The 18,569-nt window shown below is 39.9% G+C and overlaps 1 protein-coding gene across 1 annotated transcript; it reads right to left on the reverse strand.

The window, feature by feature from the left end:
* Positions 1–393: 393 nt before the first annotated feature.
* On the reverse strand, positions 394–11,813 carry LOC142257142 (achaete-scute homolog 1-like). The gene is made up of 2 exons (XM_075329253.1): positions 11,108–11,813; positions 394–3,804 (listed from the first exon to the last, which is right to left on the reverse strand). The coding sequence occupies exon 1, from the start codon at positions 11,633–11,635 to the stop codon at positions 11,120–11,122; it is 516 nt and encodes a 171-aa protein (XP_075185368.1). The 5' UTR covers positions 11,636–11,813; the 3' UTR covers positions 394–3,804; positions 11,108–11,119.
* Positions 11,814–18,569: the final 6,756 nt, after the last annotated feature.

Consider the following 18,569-nt stretch of genomic DNA (forward strand, 5'->3'; position numbering starts at 1 on the left):
CGTATCACGCGTCATGCACCCAGGCTTCAGAAGAAGGAGGACAAAGATGGCCGAAAGAGGAGGTGCTGATACCGGAGAACGGAGACACCCATCCGACCAGTCTGCACCGCACCACCCTTTAGGTGAGTATTATAAAGGGATCTCTATGTTGTACACAGCGGCCTCGGCTTTTATATACGGCATGTTAGAATGTGTATATAAGAGCCTACTGGTGGTGGCCACAGCTTATAGGCCCCAAATCTGGTGACAGGTTCCAGTTAAGGATATTGACGACCCCTTTAAAGATCACAAACATGAGTGGTATTTGCACAGGTTCTACTAGAAGGCAACTATTCCATATGGGTTTTTTTCCATTTTTTTCTCAATTAATACAAAAAAGAACACAAGTTATAATACAATAAAAAAAACATTTTCAGTTTTTTTAATTAGAAAAATAGCTTAATGTGCGGGTTAGAAAATCTGTAAGTAAAAAGAAATTATCTACAAATAAATAAGTTAAGAGTTCGGGAATCAGCGGTCACTTGTCGAGTGTCGGTCGTTATAGGCAGTATGGTTAAAGTGCAATCCCATTGTGCACTTGGAGACTCTCGATGGTGATTTCTTGGATGTCGGACACTTTATAGGCACAAGTCTTTACAGGTCAGGGCAGAAGCTGGGTAAGCGAGGGTCCTCGGTACATCTTCTATTTACATAGAGCATTGGCTCCAATTTCAGACAGTCGCCATGATTCATGGGTTCTTCTACATTCTCCCGTCTGTGCATTGTGGCTTTGGAGTAGGTGACTGAACAAATAACATACACGTTTCAATGCAAATATATATATTTCACGAGGGATCCCAAGTATCAGTGCTTTGACTAACAAATTACAAAGGTAGTCTCAGTCGACTCCGTCTTAAATATAACTAGTACTAGCAATTGGAGGTAGATACGTATCAATATTGCATTATTGGGGTGACTGTATGGGCCATTGGTGGGCAACCATTGGTCTTTTTAGCCATATTGACCAGTCTGGTGGGGTTCTAGTTGGTAGTGCATGAAGGCACAGGTTATTCTCATTGGTAAGACATGGATTGGGCAGGACCGGGAGAGGCATTGGATTATTGTGTAACTGTAGTAAAGAATCATAGTTTCATAGTGTTTAAGGTTGAAGGTAGACTTAAGTCCATCAAGTTCAACCCATCATGGATGGTCATAAAGGTCCTAATAGCAAAGTTGTTGTTAGTGATTGGGCTAAACTGGTTATACACATGAAGTAGCTTAAATTCGGCAAGAAGCTATCTCTTCCGACTCTCCCATAGAGATGAAAACCTTCAACGGCAAGACAGGAGAAAGCAGCTGGCAAACACCATGGGCAGAGGCGTATCTACCATAATGAAAGTATCGAGTGTTGAAGTTCCAACTGACTCATCATTTTTTCCCATAATTTTGCACATTAGATGACCACCGGTCCATTGGGTTGAGCCAACTTTCATCTAATGCATAAGGAGGCCGATGGACTACCCAGATACAGTAGAGTGAAGCATTTAGCCTTTGGACCACCCAGACCCAGTAGAGTGAAGCATTTAGACAATGCGTCACCAGGGCCTTTGGGCCACCCAGACCCAGTAGAGTGAAGCATTTGGACAATGCGTCACCAGGGCCTCTGGACCACCCAGACCCAGTAGAGTGAAGCATTTAGACAATGTGTCACCAGGGCCTTTGGACTACCCAGACTCAGTAGAGTGAAGCATTTAGACAATGCATCACCGACGTGACTGAATGAGCCATAAGTAGCCAACACTGGTGGACTACCCAGACCCAGTAGAGTCAAATATTTAGACAATGAGACATCGGAGTGACTGAAAGAGCCATAAGCAGCCAACACTGGTCCTTTTTATCCCTTTAATGACAGGACACTAATATCTCCCAATGGTCGGCAGTGCAGGTCCTTAGTCTACATCAATATCTATTGGCATGACTGCAGTATAGGGGATTGCAGCCCCTAATAATGTCCCAATTGGTTACTTTTTTAATTGTATGGATGTCTCTAACCCAGTGCATGTTGAGAGAACTAGCTGTAATAGATGGGTTATAGAGTATTAAAGGGAATATTTCTCTGAATTTTTAGTTTAAACTGAGTTAATCCTTCAATTTCTGATGTTCTACTGATTTTGGAACAGTTTTTCTTTTTCTTCTGTGCCCCTCCATTCCAAAGTTATGCACTCCGGAAAAAAAACATAAATTCACCACTCAACTAACTGGGCGTGTACCATAGAACTTGTATGTGGGCATGGCTGTGTCTTGATTGGCTAGAGAAGTTCTGTGCTACACGCGCACTTGATTAAAGGGAACATTTGGATATTTTTCTGGGGGGCATAACTTTGGAATGGAGGGGCACAGACGAAAAAGAAAAACTGTTCCTGAATCAGTAAAATGGGGGCAATTGGAAGGGGTGCTCAGTTTAAGATAAAATATGGGGTGACAAGACCTCTTTAAGTAAGATATTTGAATCTGGTGTGTGTGGAGTGACTACATGGGAGGTATGGGGTCTTTGGATGTTTCCTAATTATGATAACCAGCTGGTGGGTCTACCTTGGTCAATTGGAAGGTCTACTAGTAGTTGTAAATGACCAATTATGATAACCAGCTGGTGGGTCTACCTTGGTCCATTGGAAGGTCTACTAGTAGTTGTAAATGACCAATTATGATATCCAGCTGGTGGGTCTACCTTGGTCCATTTGGAGGTCGACTACTAGTAGTTGTAAATGACCAATTAAGATAACCAGCTGGTGGGTCTACCTTGATCCATTGGAAGGTCTACTAGTAGATGTAAATGACCAATTATGACAAACCAGCTGGTGGGTTTACCTTGATCCATTGGAAGGTCTACTAGTAGTTGTAAATGACCAATTATTATAACCAGCTGGTGGGTCTACCTTGATCCATTGGAAGGTTTACTAGTACTTGTAAATGACCAATTATGATAACCAGCTGGTGGGTCTACCTTGGTCCATTGGAAGGTCTACTAGTAGTTGTAAATGACCAATTATGATAACCAGCTGGTGGGTCTACCTTGATCCATTGGAAGGTCTACAAGTAGTTATAAATGACCAATTATGATAACCAGCTGGTGGGTCTACCTTGGTCCATTGGAAGGTCTACTAGTAGTTGTACATGGCAATAATTGCGTTAAAAATAAAATTGGGTTGAGTGAGTGGTGCTGACATGGCGGGTAGTGATGATGCCTGAATGAAAAGGTTAATAGGTCACAGGGCACTTAGTATAATCTGACAACCAATGCAATGGCCCATCTTTGTCACTGAGGTACTAAGCCATAAAAAAAAGGCTTTTTGATGTATATATTATTTTTGCAGTACGCAGGGTCTGTCTGGCTCTGTTTACTCTCGGATCCATTAGCAGAATGAATATCGGCTGCGAGATTCAGTCCTTTATGTAGCCCGGAGCGAGAGAAAGCTCTCGGTAAACAGTGCCTTTTCTGATCCATAGAAAGGGATGGGGATTTCGGGATACAATAGGTCTCACTTAAAAGCCCTTCTCAAGAGCTGGATTTGTGGTCCCTCTGACTAATTATCAAAAAGTACATAGTAAATACAAAGACGCATAAAAGGGGGTTTACTGCCCGCCCCTCAACATACCGAAAATACTGATTTACCAAACATATGACCCTCCTAAATACAAATGGTAGTCCACTGCCAGCAAATATATATATACATCTTCACATATAAATAATGTCTTTATATATTAACATTTTTAGAGTCCAGTCCTGATGAGAAATATTGTTGCAAATCTGATCCCACCATCGACCTAAAGGACAAAAAAAAAAAAAAAATCAATATACATATGCAAATAGCAAAATATATTCAATAATCTGGCTCTAAAATAAAAAAATCCATTGAAATTAATATGGTTAAGCTGCAATACCGCACCCAACCTGAAGACAGTGGTGGCGCTGTTTTTCAACAAAAGAGACTGTTTATTTCTAATAATGCAAAATTAAGTGTTTTACCCATATGTATGTACTTGGGGATAAAAATTGTTTATTTTGCAATTGGGTTTCATTAAAAAAGTTGCATTTTATCTTTTATAGGCTCTTTGTTTTGCTGCACATTCAACTTTGATGTGGTCATAAATCAACTGAGAATAGCCAAAAGAGGAGAAATACAAAAGTTGCAAAACCGTTAGAACGAGCTCACTGATAGATTCTTAGTTTTCTCATTCAGCAACAAGCAAACACACAATTATGTTTCATTAAAAATGTTGCATTTTATAGGCTTTTTGTTTTGCTGCACATTCAACTTTGATGTGGTCATAAATCAACTAGAAAAAACTAAAAGAGTAGAGATAAAAAAGTTAAAAAATGAGCTCACTGATAGATTCTTAGTTTTCTCATTCTGCAACACGTAAACACACAATTATGTTTAATTAAAAATGTTGCATTTTATCTTTTTGCTGCATATTCAACTTTGATGTGGTCAGTGGTCATAAATCAGCTGAGAGGAGCTAAAAGCTTGCTGATAGATTCTTAGATATCTCATTCAACAGCCACACAATTATGTTTGGTTAAAAATGTTGTATTTTATCTTTTATAGGCTTTTTGCTTTGCTGCACATTCAACTTTGATGTGGTCATAAACCAACTGAGAATAGCTAAAAGAAGAGAGATAAAAAAAAGTTACAAAAATGAGCTCACTGATAGATTCTTAGTTATCTCATTCTGTAATTGATAAAATGTTGCATTTTATCTTTTTGCTGCACATCTAACTTTGATGTGGTCAGTGGTCATAAATCAACTCAGAGGAGCTAAAAGAGGAGAGAGAAAAAAGTTACAAAACTGTTAAAAAGAGCTCACTGATAAGGTCTTAGTTATCTCATTCTACAAGCAGCAAACACACAATTGTGTTTCATTAAAAATGTTGCATTTTATCTTTTATAGACTCTTTGTTTTGCTGCACATTCAACTTTGATGTGGTTATAAATCAACTGAGAATAGCTAAAAGAGGTGAGATAAAAAAGTTACAAGACCGTTAGAATGAGCTCACTGATAGATTCTTAGTTATCTCAGTCTGCAACCAGCGAACACACATTTGTGTTTCATTAAAAATGTTGCATTTTATCTTTTATAGGCTTTTTGTTTTGCTGCACATTCAACTTTGATGTGGTCAGTGGTGCTAAAATGAGATGAGCTGTAAGGGTATGTGCTCACGATCAGTGTTTGCAGCGTCCAAAATGCTGCGTTCTACAGTATAAGGACAGTGGATGGGATTTCTAGAAATCCTATGCCCACTGTGCGTCTACGGCCCACAGCGAAAACTGGCCTGCGGTGTGGCTTTCTGAGCTGTAAACATGTCAATTCTTTGCTGCGGAGTTGCAAGCATCCACAAGAGAGACCGCAGCACACTGAACCCTGATTGTGGGTACGGGCCACTGCGGTCTCCTGTGAAGGAGACCCGCAGCCCCGCAGTTCAAGACCCTCTGCGTCCAGGACGCTTCGGGTGCCGATCGTGTGCACGTACTGTAAGAGGAGAGATAAAAAAGTTACAAAACCGTTAGAAAGAGCTCACTGATAGATTCTTAGTTATCTCATTCTGCAACCAGCAAACAGAGGAACTATAGAAGAATGAAAAAACTCAATGGCAAAAATGTTTTTAGACTCAAATATATGCATTTAGGTAAAAAAGAAAAATATAACCAAAGGTGGCCAACAATGTCATCATGTATGATCCAATGTAGAGATGTTAAGGTCCAGTCACACTAAGCAACTTACCAGCGATCCCAACAACGATAGGGATCGCTGGTAAGTTGCTAGGAGGTTGCTGGTGAGATGTCACACTGCGACGCTCCAGCGATCCCACCAGCAACCTGACCTGGCAGGGATCGCTGGAGCGTCGCTACACAAGTTGCTGGTGAGCTCACCAGCAACCAGTGACAAGCCCCCAGCGCCGCGTGGAAGATGCTGCGCTTGGTAACTAAGGTAAATATCGGGTAACCAACCCGATATTTACCTTGGTTACCACCGCACGGAGCTACACGTGCAGAGAGCAGGGAGCAGCGCACACTGAGCGCTGGCTCCCTGCTCTCCTAGTTACAGCACACATCGGGTTAATTACCCGATGTGTGCTGCAGCTAAATGTGCACAGAGCAGGGAGCAGCGCACACTGAGCGCTGGCTCCTTGCTCTCCTAGTTACAGCACACATCGGGTTAATTACCCGATGTGTGCTGCAGCTAAATGTGCACAGAGCAGGGAGCAGCGCACAATGCTTAGCGCTGGCTCCTTGCTCTCCTAGTTACAGCACACATCGGGTTAATTAACCCGATGTGTGCTGCAGCTACATGTGCACAGAGCAGGAGCCGGCACTGACAGTGAGAGCGGCGGAGGCTGGTAACAAAGGTAAATATCGGGTAACCAAGGACAGGGCTTCTTGGTTACCCGATGTTTACATTGGTTACCAGCCTCCGCAGAAGCCGGCTCCTGCTGCCTGCACATTTAGTTGTTGCTGTCTCGCTGTCACACACAGCGATGTGCGCTTCACAGCGGGACGGCAACAACTAAAAAATGGCCCAGGACATTCAGCAACAACCAACGACCTCACAGCAGGGGCCAGGTTGTTGCTGGATGTCACACACAGCAACATCACTAGCAACATCACTGCTACGTCACAAAAGTTGTTCGTTAGCAGCGATGTTGCTAGCGATGTTGCTTAGTGTGACGTGGAGAGATGTAGGACTCTAATCAGGATCTATTAGGGCATATGAAAGAAAAAGAAAAGGGTCTCCTTGGGATCCTCATCTATGATGCAGGTTTGGAAGTTACGTAGACGATTAATCATCTCTCGCGACTTCTCCTGGTAAAATCAGTTATGATCAACATTTGGAAGTTACGTAGATGATTAATCATCTTTCGCAACTTCTCCTGGTAAAATCAGTTATGATCCAGATTTGGAAGTTACGTAGACGATTAATCATCTTTCGCAACTTCTCCTGGTAAAATCAGTTATGATCCAGATTTGGAAGTTACATAGACGATTAACCATCTCTCGCGATTTCTCCTGGTAAAATCAGTTATGATCCAGATTTGGAAGTTACGTAGACGATTAATCATCTTTCGCAACTTCTCCTGGTAAAATCAGTTATGATCCAGATTTGGAAGTTACGTAAATGATTAATCATCTCTCACGATTTCTCCTGGTAAAATCAGTTATGATCCAGATTTGGAAGTTACGTAGACGATTAATAAGTATTTGCGACTTCTCCTGGTAAAATCAGTTATGATCCAGATTTGGACGTTACGTAGACGATTAATCATCTCTCGCGACTTTTCCTGGTAAAATCAGTTATTTGCCTGGGGTGCCAGGACCAGGACTTTTGGCAATCAGCTGATTGCAGAAACAAAGTTGCCATCAGCGATGAGACAACCCCTTCAAGAAAAGTGACGTGATATATTGAAATATAAAAAAATTGACTTGGGTTTATTTGATCGCCTAGGTCTGGATGATAAACCACTCCAAAACCATCAGTGATAGAAAAGAACCTGTGATTCACAAAGGCGGATAAAGAAAACACTGAGATTCTCAAAGTCTTGAGGGATAAAGTCAGCAAATAATGAGACTCTTAAGAATGAAGACCTGGTGCATTAGACTGTGAGACGAAAGAGGATCAGTAAACAGAAGCAGACGACTCCTAATGATAGGAACAGAGTGTCAGTAATTAGACGTGGGCTGCCATGTTCTTCTATGCTCTTTGTAAAAAAAAAAAAGTGCACCCACTAACACTTGGGAGCTTTTATTGTGGTTAAAGTAGTAAACACTAAAGTGGACCCCCAATTTTAAAAACATAAAGGTGCTAGTAGTAAGATGGTCACCCTAATGGGAACCCCATCTCCTGTACTTTTTTTTAATAACCAAAGAAGAGAGGAACTGCAAGAACAACTCTGCCTATTGTTGAGGTCACCTTGCCGTGGCTGTTGGGCTCACATAAAACTGGCCACTTTTGTGTGCTAAGTATCTAAGTGTTTACATGTTTTAGATAGCAGTAATGCATGTCTATATTCCCATATTCATTGTTACACATATCTTATCACTACAGAGTGCAGCTGTCTTCTTTTTATGCCTATTGTTGACCATTGACATCTGCACCTTACTCATATGCCTATTGATCTCAACGGAGTGTTATGTTCCTCATGAAACAGTGACCGGATGCCGGTGATGACATTGAGACACCAGAGTCCATTCCGCCACATGTGCTCACAGCTCAATCCCAACTGCAGTGAATGTGGTACAATGTCATTGCTATTTAGGACTGTAGAAAAGGGGGCTCACAACCAACGCAGTCCATTTACGTCTCACCTATTTTTTTTTAGAAGGGTCAAGATATATTGTGTTACAGCATGATGGGAGTTATAGTCTCATATTGATTGGCAAGTCATCATTTATATCTGCTTTTGAACTGTATCTAGTATTATTGCTGACTGCTGACAATCAAGTAACTTCTGCTGGAAAAGCCAAGGCATCTGTGAACGGAGGTAAAGACTAATTGTGCTTATAGGAGAAGGTGATGGTGGAATGCAAAGTGACAAAATGCAAAGTATAGGAGGAAAGAACCAGACACCAGAGTAGACACATAATCATGACTTCTTTATTTCTTTTTCTTTCTTTCTTTCTTTCTTTCTTTCTTTCTTTCTTTCTTTCTTTCTTTCTTTCTTTCTTTCTTTCTCTTTCTTTCTCTTTCTTCTCTCTCTCTCTCTTTCTTTCTTCTCTCTCTCTCTTTCTCTCTCTTTCTCTCTTTCTCTTCCTCTCTTTCTATATTTCTTTCTTCTCTCTTTCTTTCTTCTCTCTTTCTTCTCTCTTTCTTTCTTCTGTCTCTTTTACTTTCTTTCTCTCTTTCTTTCCCTCCGTCACTCTCTCTTTTTTTCTCTCTTGCTTTCTCTCTGTCTTTCTCTTTCTATCATTTTTTCTTCTCTCTTACTTTCTCTCTCTTTCTCTCTCTCTTTCTTTCTCTCTTTTTGTTTCTCTCTTTTTCTCTCTTTCTTTTCTTTCTTTCTTCTGTCTCTTTTTCTTTCTTTCTCTTTCTTTCTCTCTTGCTTTTTCTCTTTCTTTCTCTGTCTTTCTCTTGCTTTCTCTCTGTATTTCTTTCTTTCTCTTTTTCTCTCTTGCTTTCTCTTTCTTTTTCTCTCTTGCTTTCTCTCTTTCTCTTTCTCTCTCTTGCTTTCTCTCTCTTTCCCTCTCTTTCTCTCCATCTTTCTCTCTTTCTTTCTCTCGCTCTCTCTGTCTCTTTTTCTCTCCCTCTCTCTTTTTCTTTCTTTCTTTCTCTCTCTCTTTTTCTCTCTCTCTTTTTCTCTCTTTCTCTCTCTTTTTCTCTTTCTCTCTTTCTCTCTCTATTTCTTTCTCTCTTTCCCTCTCTTTCTCTCTTGCTTTCTCTCTTTCTTTCTCTGTCTCTCTCTTTTTCTCTCCCTCTCTCTTTTTCTTTCTTTCTCTCTCTCTTTTCTCTCTCTCTTTTTCTCTCTCTCTTTTTCTCTCTTTCTCTCTTTTTCTCTTTCTCTCTCTATTTCTTTCTCTCTTTCCCTCTCTTTCTCTCTTGCTTTCTCTCTTTCTTTCTCTCACTCTCTCTGTCTCTCTCTTTTTCTCTCCCTCTCTCTTTTTCTTTCTCTCTCTCTCTCTCTTTTTCTCTCTCTCTTTTTCTCTCTTTCTCTCTCTTTTTCTCTTTCTCTCTCTATTTCTTTCTCTCTTTCCCTCTCTTTCTCTCTTGCTTTCTCTCTTTCTTTCTCTCGCTCTCTCTGTCTCTCTCTTTTTCTCTCCCTCTCTCTTTTTCTTTCTCTCTCTCTTTTTCTCTCTCTCTTTTTCTCTCTCTCTTTTTCTCTCTTTCTCTCTCTTTTTCTCTTTCTCTCTCTATTTCTTTCTCTCTTTCCCTCTCTTTCTCTCTTGCTTTCTCTCTTTCTTTCTCTCGCTCTCTCTGTCTCTCTCTTTTTCTCTCCCTCTCTCTTTTTCTTTCTCTCTCTCTCTCTCTCTCTTTTTCTCTCTCTCTTTTTCTCTCTTTCTCTCTCTTTTTCTCTTTCTCTCTCTATTTCTTTCTCTCTCTCTGTCTTTCTCTCTGTCTTTCTCTGTTGCTTTCTCTCTTTTTTTGCTTTGGGTCTATTGCATGGTCTTTTTTTTCACAATTTTCTTGATGGGACTAGTAGTCTTAAGGCCCTGTCACACACAGAGATAGATCTGTGGCAGATCTGTGGCAGATCTGTGGCAGATCTGTGGCAGATCTGTGGTTGCAGTGAAATTGTGGACAATTAGTGCCAGGTTTGTGGCTGTGTACAAATGGAACAATATGTCCATGATTTCACTGCAACCACAGATCTGCCAAAGATTTATCTCTTTGTGTGACGGGACCTTAACAACATCTGGTGAACCACAATTTGGGAAAACTAATCAAAAGCCATCCAATGACATTTCTGTCCTTGCAATCACTCCTTGTACAGATCAGATCTCCCTGTATGTGACCAATTAATATTTTTTGTGACTATCAATGGAGGCTTACAAAAGTTAATATTAAAGTATTAAAGGATCTCGCACGCTGTGATATACTCTATGTGTCAATTTGCTGATGTGACAATTTATTTCTGAAGAGCTCATGGTTTTTTTTTTAACAGACATACTGAGAAACCATAATCCTAAAATTGACTAGGAGCTCAGGTTTCTGATATTAGCAGATGACAAGAATTACAACCACACTGACTTGTAAAAATGTTTCCAACTGTAAATAAAAATTAAAGGAATTGTCCATTTTTTTTTGGGTGGGGGGGGGGGGATACTGGGAAAAAATGTGAAATGATTGTCCAAGAAAATACAGATGTTGGCAACCCTGATTTGATCCCCATAGGCAGATTTTGGAGATTCGGACTACTGGAGATCTTGGACTTGTTTGCATTGCGAATTTCCAAATCCATGTACATGATAGGAAATATGATAGAGTTCAAGCATGGGTTGTCGGAACCATAATATTTTTTTCTTAAATCCGCCTAAACAACCTCATGTACCCATATCGCACATCCTACCCTAAGTAGCCAGGAAATGGATGCCCAGTTTGCCCGTTTGCTAAATGATGTCTTTACAGGTGCACCTACCTCGTAGTGATGCTATCCCCAACCATGCAATGTCAAGAAGAAGTCTGCATCTGACACACTGCTGTCCTCCCGAGAGCACTCTTCAGATGTACATGGGGAACAAGACCCCGGTGACAAAGGCATGGACCCCGAGTCTACTGAGCAGGTGCTTCCACACGGTGAGAGTCCATCAGAGCTTGGTCCTCCTTGCGCCTCCACTCCTGTTTGCCTATCCAAAAGAAGGCTTTGTAGGGCACGTATATACTCGACGGCAGACCGGAGGGTCTCCACTTTACTCATCTTCTTATTGGGACCCTGAGCTTGGGGTACATGTTGTCTCAGCTTCGCAAAACCAAGATTGACCAACTTGACCCTATTCCTCTCCCTCTCGTTCCGTCTTTCCGAGGTGGAAGAGATGACGCTCTTGGTGGAGCAGGAACCGCTTCGTCGTTGACACCTGAGTCTATGCGGAGATCCCGAACGTGCGCCATTTTTGCGTATAGTCCTCGGTTGCCTCTCTGGGCTTCTCTGCTCTTCCGGGGTCTCCATAGACGTGAGGTAGAACAGGTGTTCTTCAAGGAGAGTAACACAAAGGGAATGAGACCCCCTGGCTGCGTCCCTTGAAATGATCTGATTTGTCGCTCTGCTACCTGAGCTGATTTCGTATCCTGCAATAAGCCAGGATCTGCCGAAAAGTGGTAACACCCCTGTCAGCCGGTCACGGCATGTCCCTGCTCATTTATCTCATGCACTTCCTTGTGCACCGCAGTGTATATCCCACTCCCGGCTCAATAACACCCCCTCCCACCAATCACCTTACACCACTTTCACTAGAGATTTCTTTTCATTGACTGATCCCTCCTTCCTTTAAACTTTCTCAAGAAATCCCAGGAGGGGGTGGGGGGATAGATGAGGAAAAAAAGGCACAAAGTCCCGCCTGTTAGTGATGGACAGCGTGTTTGCAGATATGTGCGGTACACTCTACGATATCAATATCAGTTATATGGTGAAACATCTGCAGGACCGAAGAATATATATATATATATATATATATATATATACATTGTGATCATAAAATATTCTACCCCAGGACTGCAGGAAGAAATCGCCATTATTCCATTAACGGTCCTTCCTTTTCTGGTTTTCCTTCTTCTCCGTTTGCCTCTTCCTTTTAGAAGAAGCAACGGATCTACATTGAACATGAATTATTTTTGTCTGTTCCTTTAAATGGGATAGACAAACTGAATGTGCAAACTGAAATGTGAACAACATCGCCACAGTTACGACAATTCATATGGACAACAATTGAGCCTCTGCTGAAGCTTCCACTGTGCGAAACGTTCCTATAATGCGGAACAATATATGAGCACAGTGTATAAGTCGAGATGTGACTTTCAGGATGGGTGATAATTGATGTTGAAGGTGTACAATATGACATTGCACATGACTTCTGTTTGTCTGTTCCTTTAAATGGAATAGACAAACGGAATGTGCAAACTGAAATTTGAACATCGCCACAGCTACGACAATCCATATGGACAACAATTGAGCATCTGCTGAAGCTTCCACTGTGCGAAACGTTCCTACAATGCGGAACAATATATAAGCGCAGTGTATAAGTCGAGATGTGACTTTCAGGATGGGTGATAATTGATGTTGAAAGTGTACAATATGACATTGCACATGACTTCTGTTTGTCTGTTCCTTTAAATGGAATAGACAAACGGAATGTGCAAACTGAAATGTGAACATTGCCATAGCTAAGACAATTCATATGGCCAACAAATGAGCCTCTGCTGAAGCTTCCACTGTGTGAAACGTTCCTAGAATGCTGAACAATATATAAGCACAGTATATAAATCGGGACGTGACATTCAGGGTGGGTGATAATTGATGTTGAATGTGTACAATATGACATTGATCATGGATTATTATGGGGTCCATGATGTGAAAGGAATAAGTTCTGCATATTTTTTTTTAAATTAAAAGAACCTTCATAATAATCAGTATTGAAACAACAGGAATTATGTATGTTTATTCCTTTAAATAGAATAGACAAACGGAATGTGCAAACTGAAATTTGAACATCGCCACAGCTACGACAATTCATATGGACAACAATTGAGCCTCTGCTGAAGCTTCCACTGTGCGAAACGTTCCTAGAATGCTGAACAATATATAAGCACAGTATATAAATCGGAACGTGACATTCAGGGTGGGTGATTATTGATGTTGAATATGTACAATATCACATTGATCATGGATTATTATGGGGTCCATTATGTGTAAGGAATAAGATCTGCATATTTTTTTTTAAATTAAAAGAACCTTCATAATAATCAGTATTGAAACAACAGGAATTATGTATGTTTATTCCTTTAAATAGAATAGACATACGGAATGTGCAAACTGAAATGTGCACATCGCCATTGCTACGACAATTCATATAGATAACAATTGAGCCTCTGCTGAAGCTTCAACTGTGTGAAACGTTCCTACTATGCGCAACAATCTATTAGCACAGTGTATAAATCGAGACGCGAGGTTGATAATTGATATTGAATGTGTACAATATGACATTGAACATGGATTATTATGGGGTTCATTATGTGAAAGGAATAAGTTCTGCATATTTTTTAAAGTAAAAGAACCTCCATAATAATCAGTATTGCAACAGATCTATATTGAACAGGAATTCTGTTTGTCTGTTCTTTTAAATTGAATGGACAAACGACTGTACAAACTGAAATGTGAACATCGCCATAGCTACAACAATTCATATGGCCAACTATTAAGGCTCTGCTGAAGCTTCAACTGTGCGAAACATTCCTACAATGCGGTGTATAAGTTGAGACGTGACTTTCAGGATGGGTGATAATTGATGTTGAAGGTGTACAATATGATATTGAACATGATTTCTGTTTGTCTGTTCCTTTAAATTGAATAGACAAACGGAATGTGCAAACTGAAATGTGAATATCGCCATAGCTACGACAATTCATATGGCCAACAATTGAGCCTCTGCTGAAGCTTTCACAGTGCGAAACTTTCCTAGAATGCAGACCAATATATTATAGTGTATAAGTTGAAACGTGACTTTCAGGATGGGTGATAATTGATGTTGAAGGTGTACAATATGACAGTGAACATATATTCTGTCCCTTTAAATGGAATGTGCAAATTGAAATGTGTACATCGCCATAGGTATGACAATTCATATGGCCAACAATTGAGCCTCTGCTGAAGCTTCCAGTGTGCGAAATATTCCTAGAATGCTGAACAATATATAACTGCAGTGTATAGGTAGAAACGTGACTTTCAGGATGGGTGATAATTGATGTTGAAGGTGTCCAATATGACATTGAACACAAATCCTTTAAATGGTATAGATAAACGGAATGTACAAAATGAAATGTGAACATCACCATAGCTACGACAATTCATATGCCCTACAATTGAGCCTCTGCTGAAGCTTCCACTGTGCGAAACGTTCCTAGAATGCTGAACAATACATAAGTCGAGACAAGACTTTCAGGATGGGTGATAATTGATGTTAAAGGTGGACCGTTATATTGTAAGATATGTTTTCGGCCTGGCACTGAGTATTGGCTATACATTTCTCATGTGTAGTCATGTTTTTTGGTGCCTTCCATTTGCCTCTCACTTCCTCATACACTGAGACCAGCATTCAAGCCCTTCGACATCCAACATGGCCGCCACAGTGGTATAGGGAGCAATGGTAAGTATGAAACACGCCTTCGTGGCACAGGAAAACTTGAAGAGATGTGGTTCAGATTTACCATTGTGATCCACTAGCCAGTGCAGTGGCCATCTTAGATGTATGAGGGCCATAATATTGGTTTCAGTGGATAAGGGCGACTATACATGACAAATATGTATCTTTTCAGTGCCTTAACATGTATCATTGATGTGTATGCTATTTGGCTTTATTCTTTCTGGAACTTGTAGTTCTACTACCTCAGCCAAGAGTTTGGGCCTACAAACACCGGTATAAATTTATCAAAGCAGTCTAAAAGGAAAATTGTTTGTGTTGCCCATAGCAACCAATCAGAGCTCAGCTTTTACTTCATAAACAGCTCTGGTTAAATGAAAGCTGCGCTGTGATTGGTTGCCAGGGGCAACAAAGATAGCTGCTGTTTTTTCTGTACTTTGTTTTCTGATGTTTCTTGAACCCTAAAAATTATGAAATGCAAAACAATGAGGTTTCTGTGATGTTTGTGCAGTTTTTATTGATTTGAAGGGTTTTTTTTTGTTTTTTTTTAGGTGTTTATTCCATGTCAAAAATTGTGTGAACAAAAACAAAAACCCATAAAAAATGCCTGGCGTTCATATCTTTTTTTTACAAGTTACCCTTGAAGTAAAGTTAGCTGCCCTTAAAGGATTTTTTCTGGATGAACCCCCCCCCATTTTAAAACTACTTGCGCTTTACACACCCTCCCCAGGTCCAGCGCTGAATCTCCACTGCTGCACCCATGTCTGTTATTGTCTGTAGGACTGACGTCATGTTGAGCTCATTCATTGGATTCAGACCGTGATGTCAGCAATTTAGGCAATTACGGACACCGGAAGCAGCAGCGTATACTCAGTGCAGGGACCCATGGAGGGTGAGTAAAGCACACTTTTATTTAGTTGTTTTTTTTTTAATAAACTGTAGCCATAGTTACAGTGGTTTTCCAAAACTGGAAAATCCCTTTAAATTGTATCTCATAATAGAAACTATGTGCATCGCTGCAGTGAGTTTATCTCTCTTTGGGGGATGGAGGGGACACCTCACCTTATTTCTTCTTCAACTGAAAGTGGTATCAGAGAGATCTAAGAACTTAGAGGGGTAGTCCCATCTCCAAGATCCTATTCCAATAGGTAGTAGGTGTAATAATACCTCCAATTAGAAATGTAGTATAGTTCTTCTGATTCACTATGTCTCTTACCTCATGTGGAGGGCATTGCAGGACCTTTGGTATCCATGGTTACAACCACGAGCAACTAATAAAAGTGGGATTCCCTCCTCCAAGATCCTATCCCACTATGTAGTAATGTAATAATAATACAAATAATATTAGCAAATACCTCCAGTTGGAAATGTAGTATAGTTCTCCTGATTCACTATGTTGCTTACCTCATGTGCAGGGCATTGCAGGACCTTAGGTATCCATAGTTATGACCATGAGCAACTGATTAAAGGGGTATTCCTATCTCCATGACCCTATCCCAATATGTAGTAGGTGTAATAATAATAATAATAATAATAATAATAATAATAATAATTAATTATAGCAAATACCTCCACTTAGAAATGAAGTATAATTCTACTGATATATCCATGTCTCTTACCTCATGTGCAGGGCATTGCTGCTTAGGTATCCATGGTTACAACCACTCATATAGTGACAGCTGCTCGTGGTCGTAACAATAGATGCTTCAGCTGTAATGCCCTGCACATAAGGTAAGAGATATGGCTATATCAGGAGAACTATACTACATTTCTAATTGGAGATATTTGCTAATAATATTATTATTACACCTACTACGTATTGGGGTAGGATCTTGGAGATGGGAATACTTCTTTAATCAGTTGCTCGTGGTCATAATCATGGATACCTAAGGTCCTGCAATGCCCTGCATATGAGGTAAGAGACATGGCTATTTTAGGAGAACTATACTATTTTTTTGAATATTAATATTATTACACCTATTACATATTGGGATACGATCTTGGAGATGGGAACACTTCTTTAATTATGGATACCTAATGTCCTGCAATGCCCTTAACATGAGGTAAGTGACATAGTGAATCAGGAGAACTATGCTACATTTCTAATATTAATATTATTAAACCTACTACATATTGGGATACGATCTTGGAGATGGGAACACTTCTTTAATTATGGATACCTAATGTCCTGCAATGCCCTTAACATGAGGTAAGTGACATAGTGAATCAGGAGAACTATGCTACATTTCTAATATTAATATTATTAAACCTACTACATATTAGGATACGATCTTGGAGATGGGAACACCCCTTTAACTAGCTGTCCCTATAAGCGGGGTCATAACCATGGACACCTAAGGTCCTACAATGCCCTGCATATGAGGTAAGAGAATTGCTTATATTAGGAGAACTATAATATTATTATTACACCTACTACATATTAGGATACGATCTTGGAGATGGGAAGACCAATTTAACTACCGTAACTGTACTTATATGCGTGGTCATAAGCATGGATACCTAAGGTCCTGCAATGCCCTGCACATGGCTAATCAGGAGAACTATACTACATTTCTAATTGGAGGTATTTGCTAATATTATTATTTTTACCCCTACTACATATTAGGATAGGATCTTGGAGATGAGAATATACCTTTAATAAGTTGCTTGTGGTCATAACCTTGAATACGTAAACTCCTGCAATGCCCTCCACATGAGGTAAGAGACATGGCTATATTAGGAAAACTATACTATGTTTCTAATATTAATATCATTACACCTAATACATATTGGGATACGATCTTGGAGATGGGAACACTTCTTTATTTATGAGTACCTATTGTCCTGCAATGCCCTGAACATGAGGTAAGTGACAGTGAATCAGGAGAACTATACTACTGTACATTTCTAATTGGAGAGATTTGCTAATATTATTATTATTATTATACCTACTACATATTGAGATATGATCTTGGAGATGGGAATACCTCTTTAATCAGTTGCTCGTGGTCATAATCATGGATACCTAAGGTCCTGCAATGCCCTGTACATGAGGTAAGAGGCATAGTGAATCAGAACTATACTACATTTCTAATTGGAGGTATTTGCTAATATTATTATTTTTACACCTACTACATATTGGGATAGGATCTTGGAGATGGGAATATACCTTTAATCAGTAGCTTGTGGTCATAACCTTGGATACGTAAACTCCTGCAATGCCCTCCACATGAGGTAAGAGACATTGCTATATTAGGAGAACTATACTATATTTCTAATATTAATATTATTACACCTACTACATATTGGGATACGATCTTGGAGATAGGATCACTTCTTTGACCATGAATACCTATCGTCCTGCAATGCCCTGCATATGAGGTAAGAGACATGGCTATATTAGGAGAACTATACTATGTTTCTAATATTAATATCATTACACCTACTACATATTGGGATACGATCTTGGAGATGGGAACACTTCTTTAACTATGAGTACCTATTGTCCTGCAATGCCCTGAACATGAGGTAAGTGACAGTGAATCAGGAGAACTATACTACTGTACATTTCTAATTGGAGAGATTTGCTAATTATTATTATTATTACACCTACTACATATTGGGATACGATCTTGGAGATGGGAACAGCCCTTTAACTATGGATACCTAACATCCTGCAATGCCCTGAACATGAGGTAAGTAATAGTTAATCAGGAGAACTATACTACATTTCTAATTGGAGAAATTTCC

Source organism: Anomaloglossus baeobatrachus, chromosome 11 (assembly GCF_048569485.1).
Source record: "Anomaloglossus baeobatrachus isolate aAnoBae1 chromosome 11, aAnoBae1.hap1, whole genome shotgun sequence".
NCBI classification, from domain to species: Eukaryota; Metazoa; Chordata; class Amphibia; order Anura; family Aromobatidae; genus Anomaloglossus; species Anomaloglossus baeobatrachus.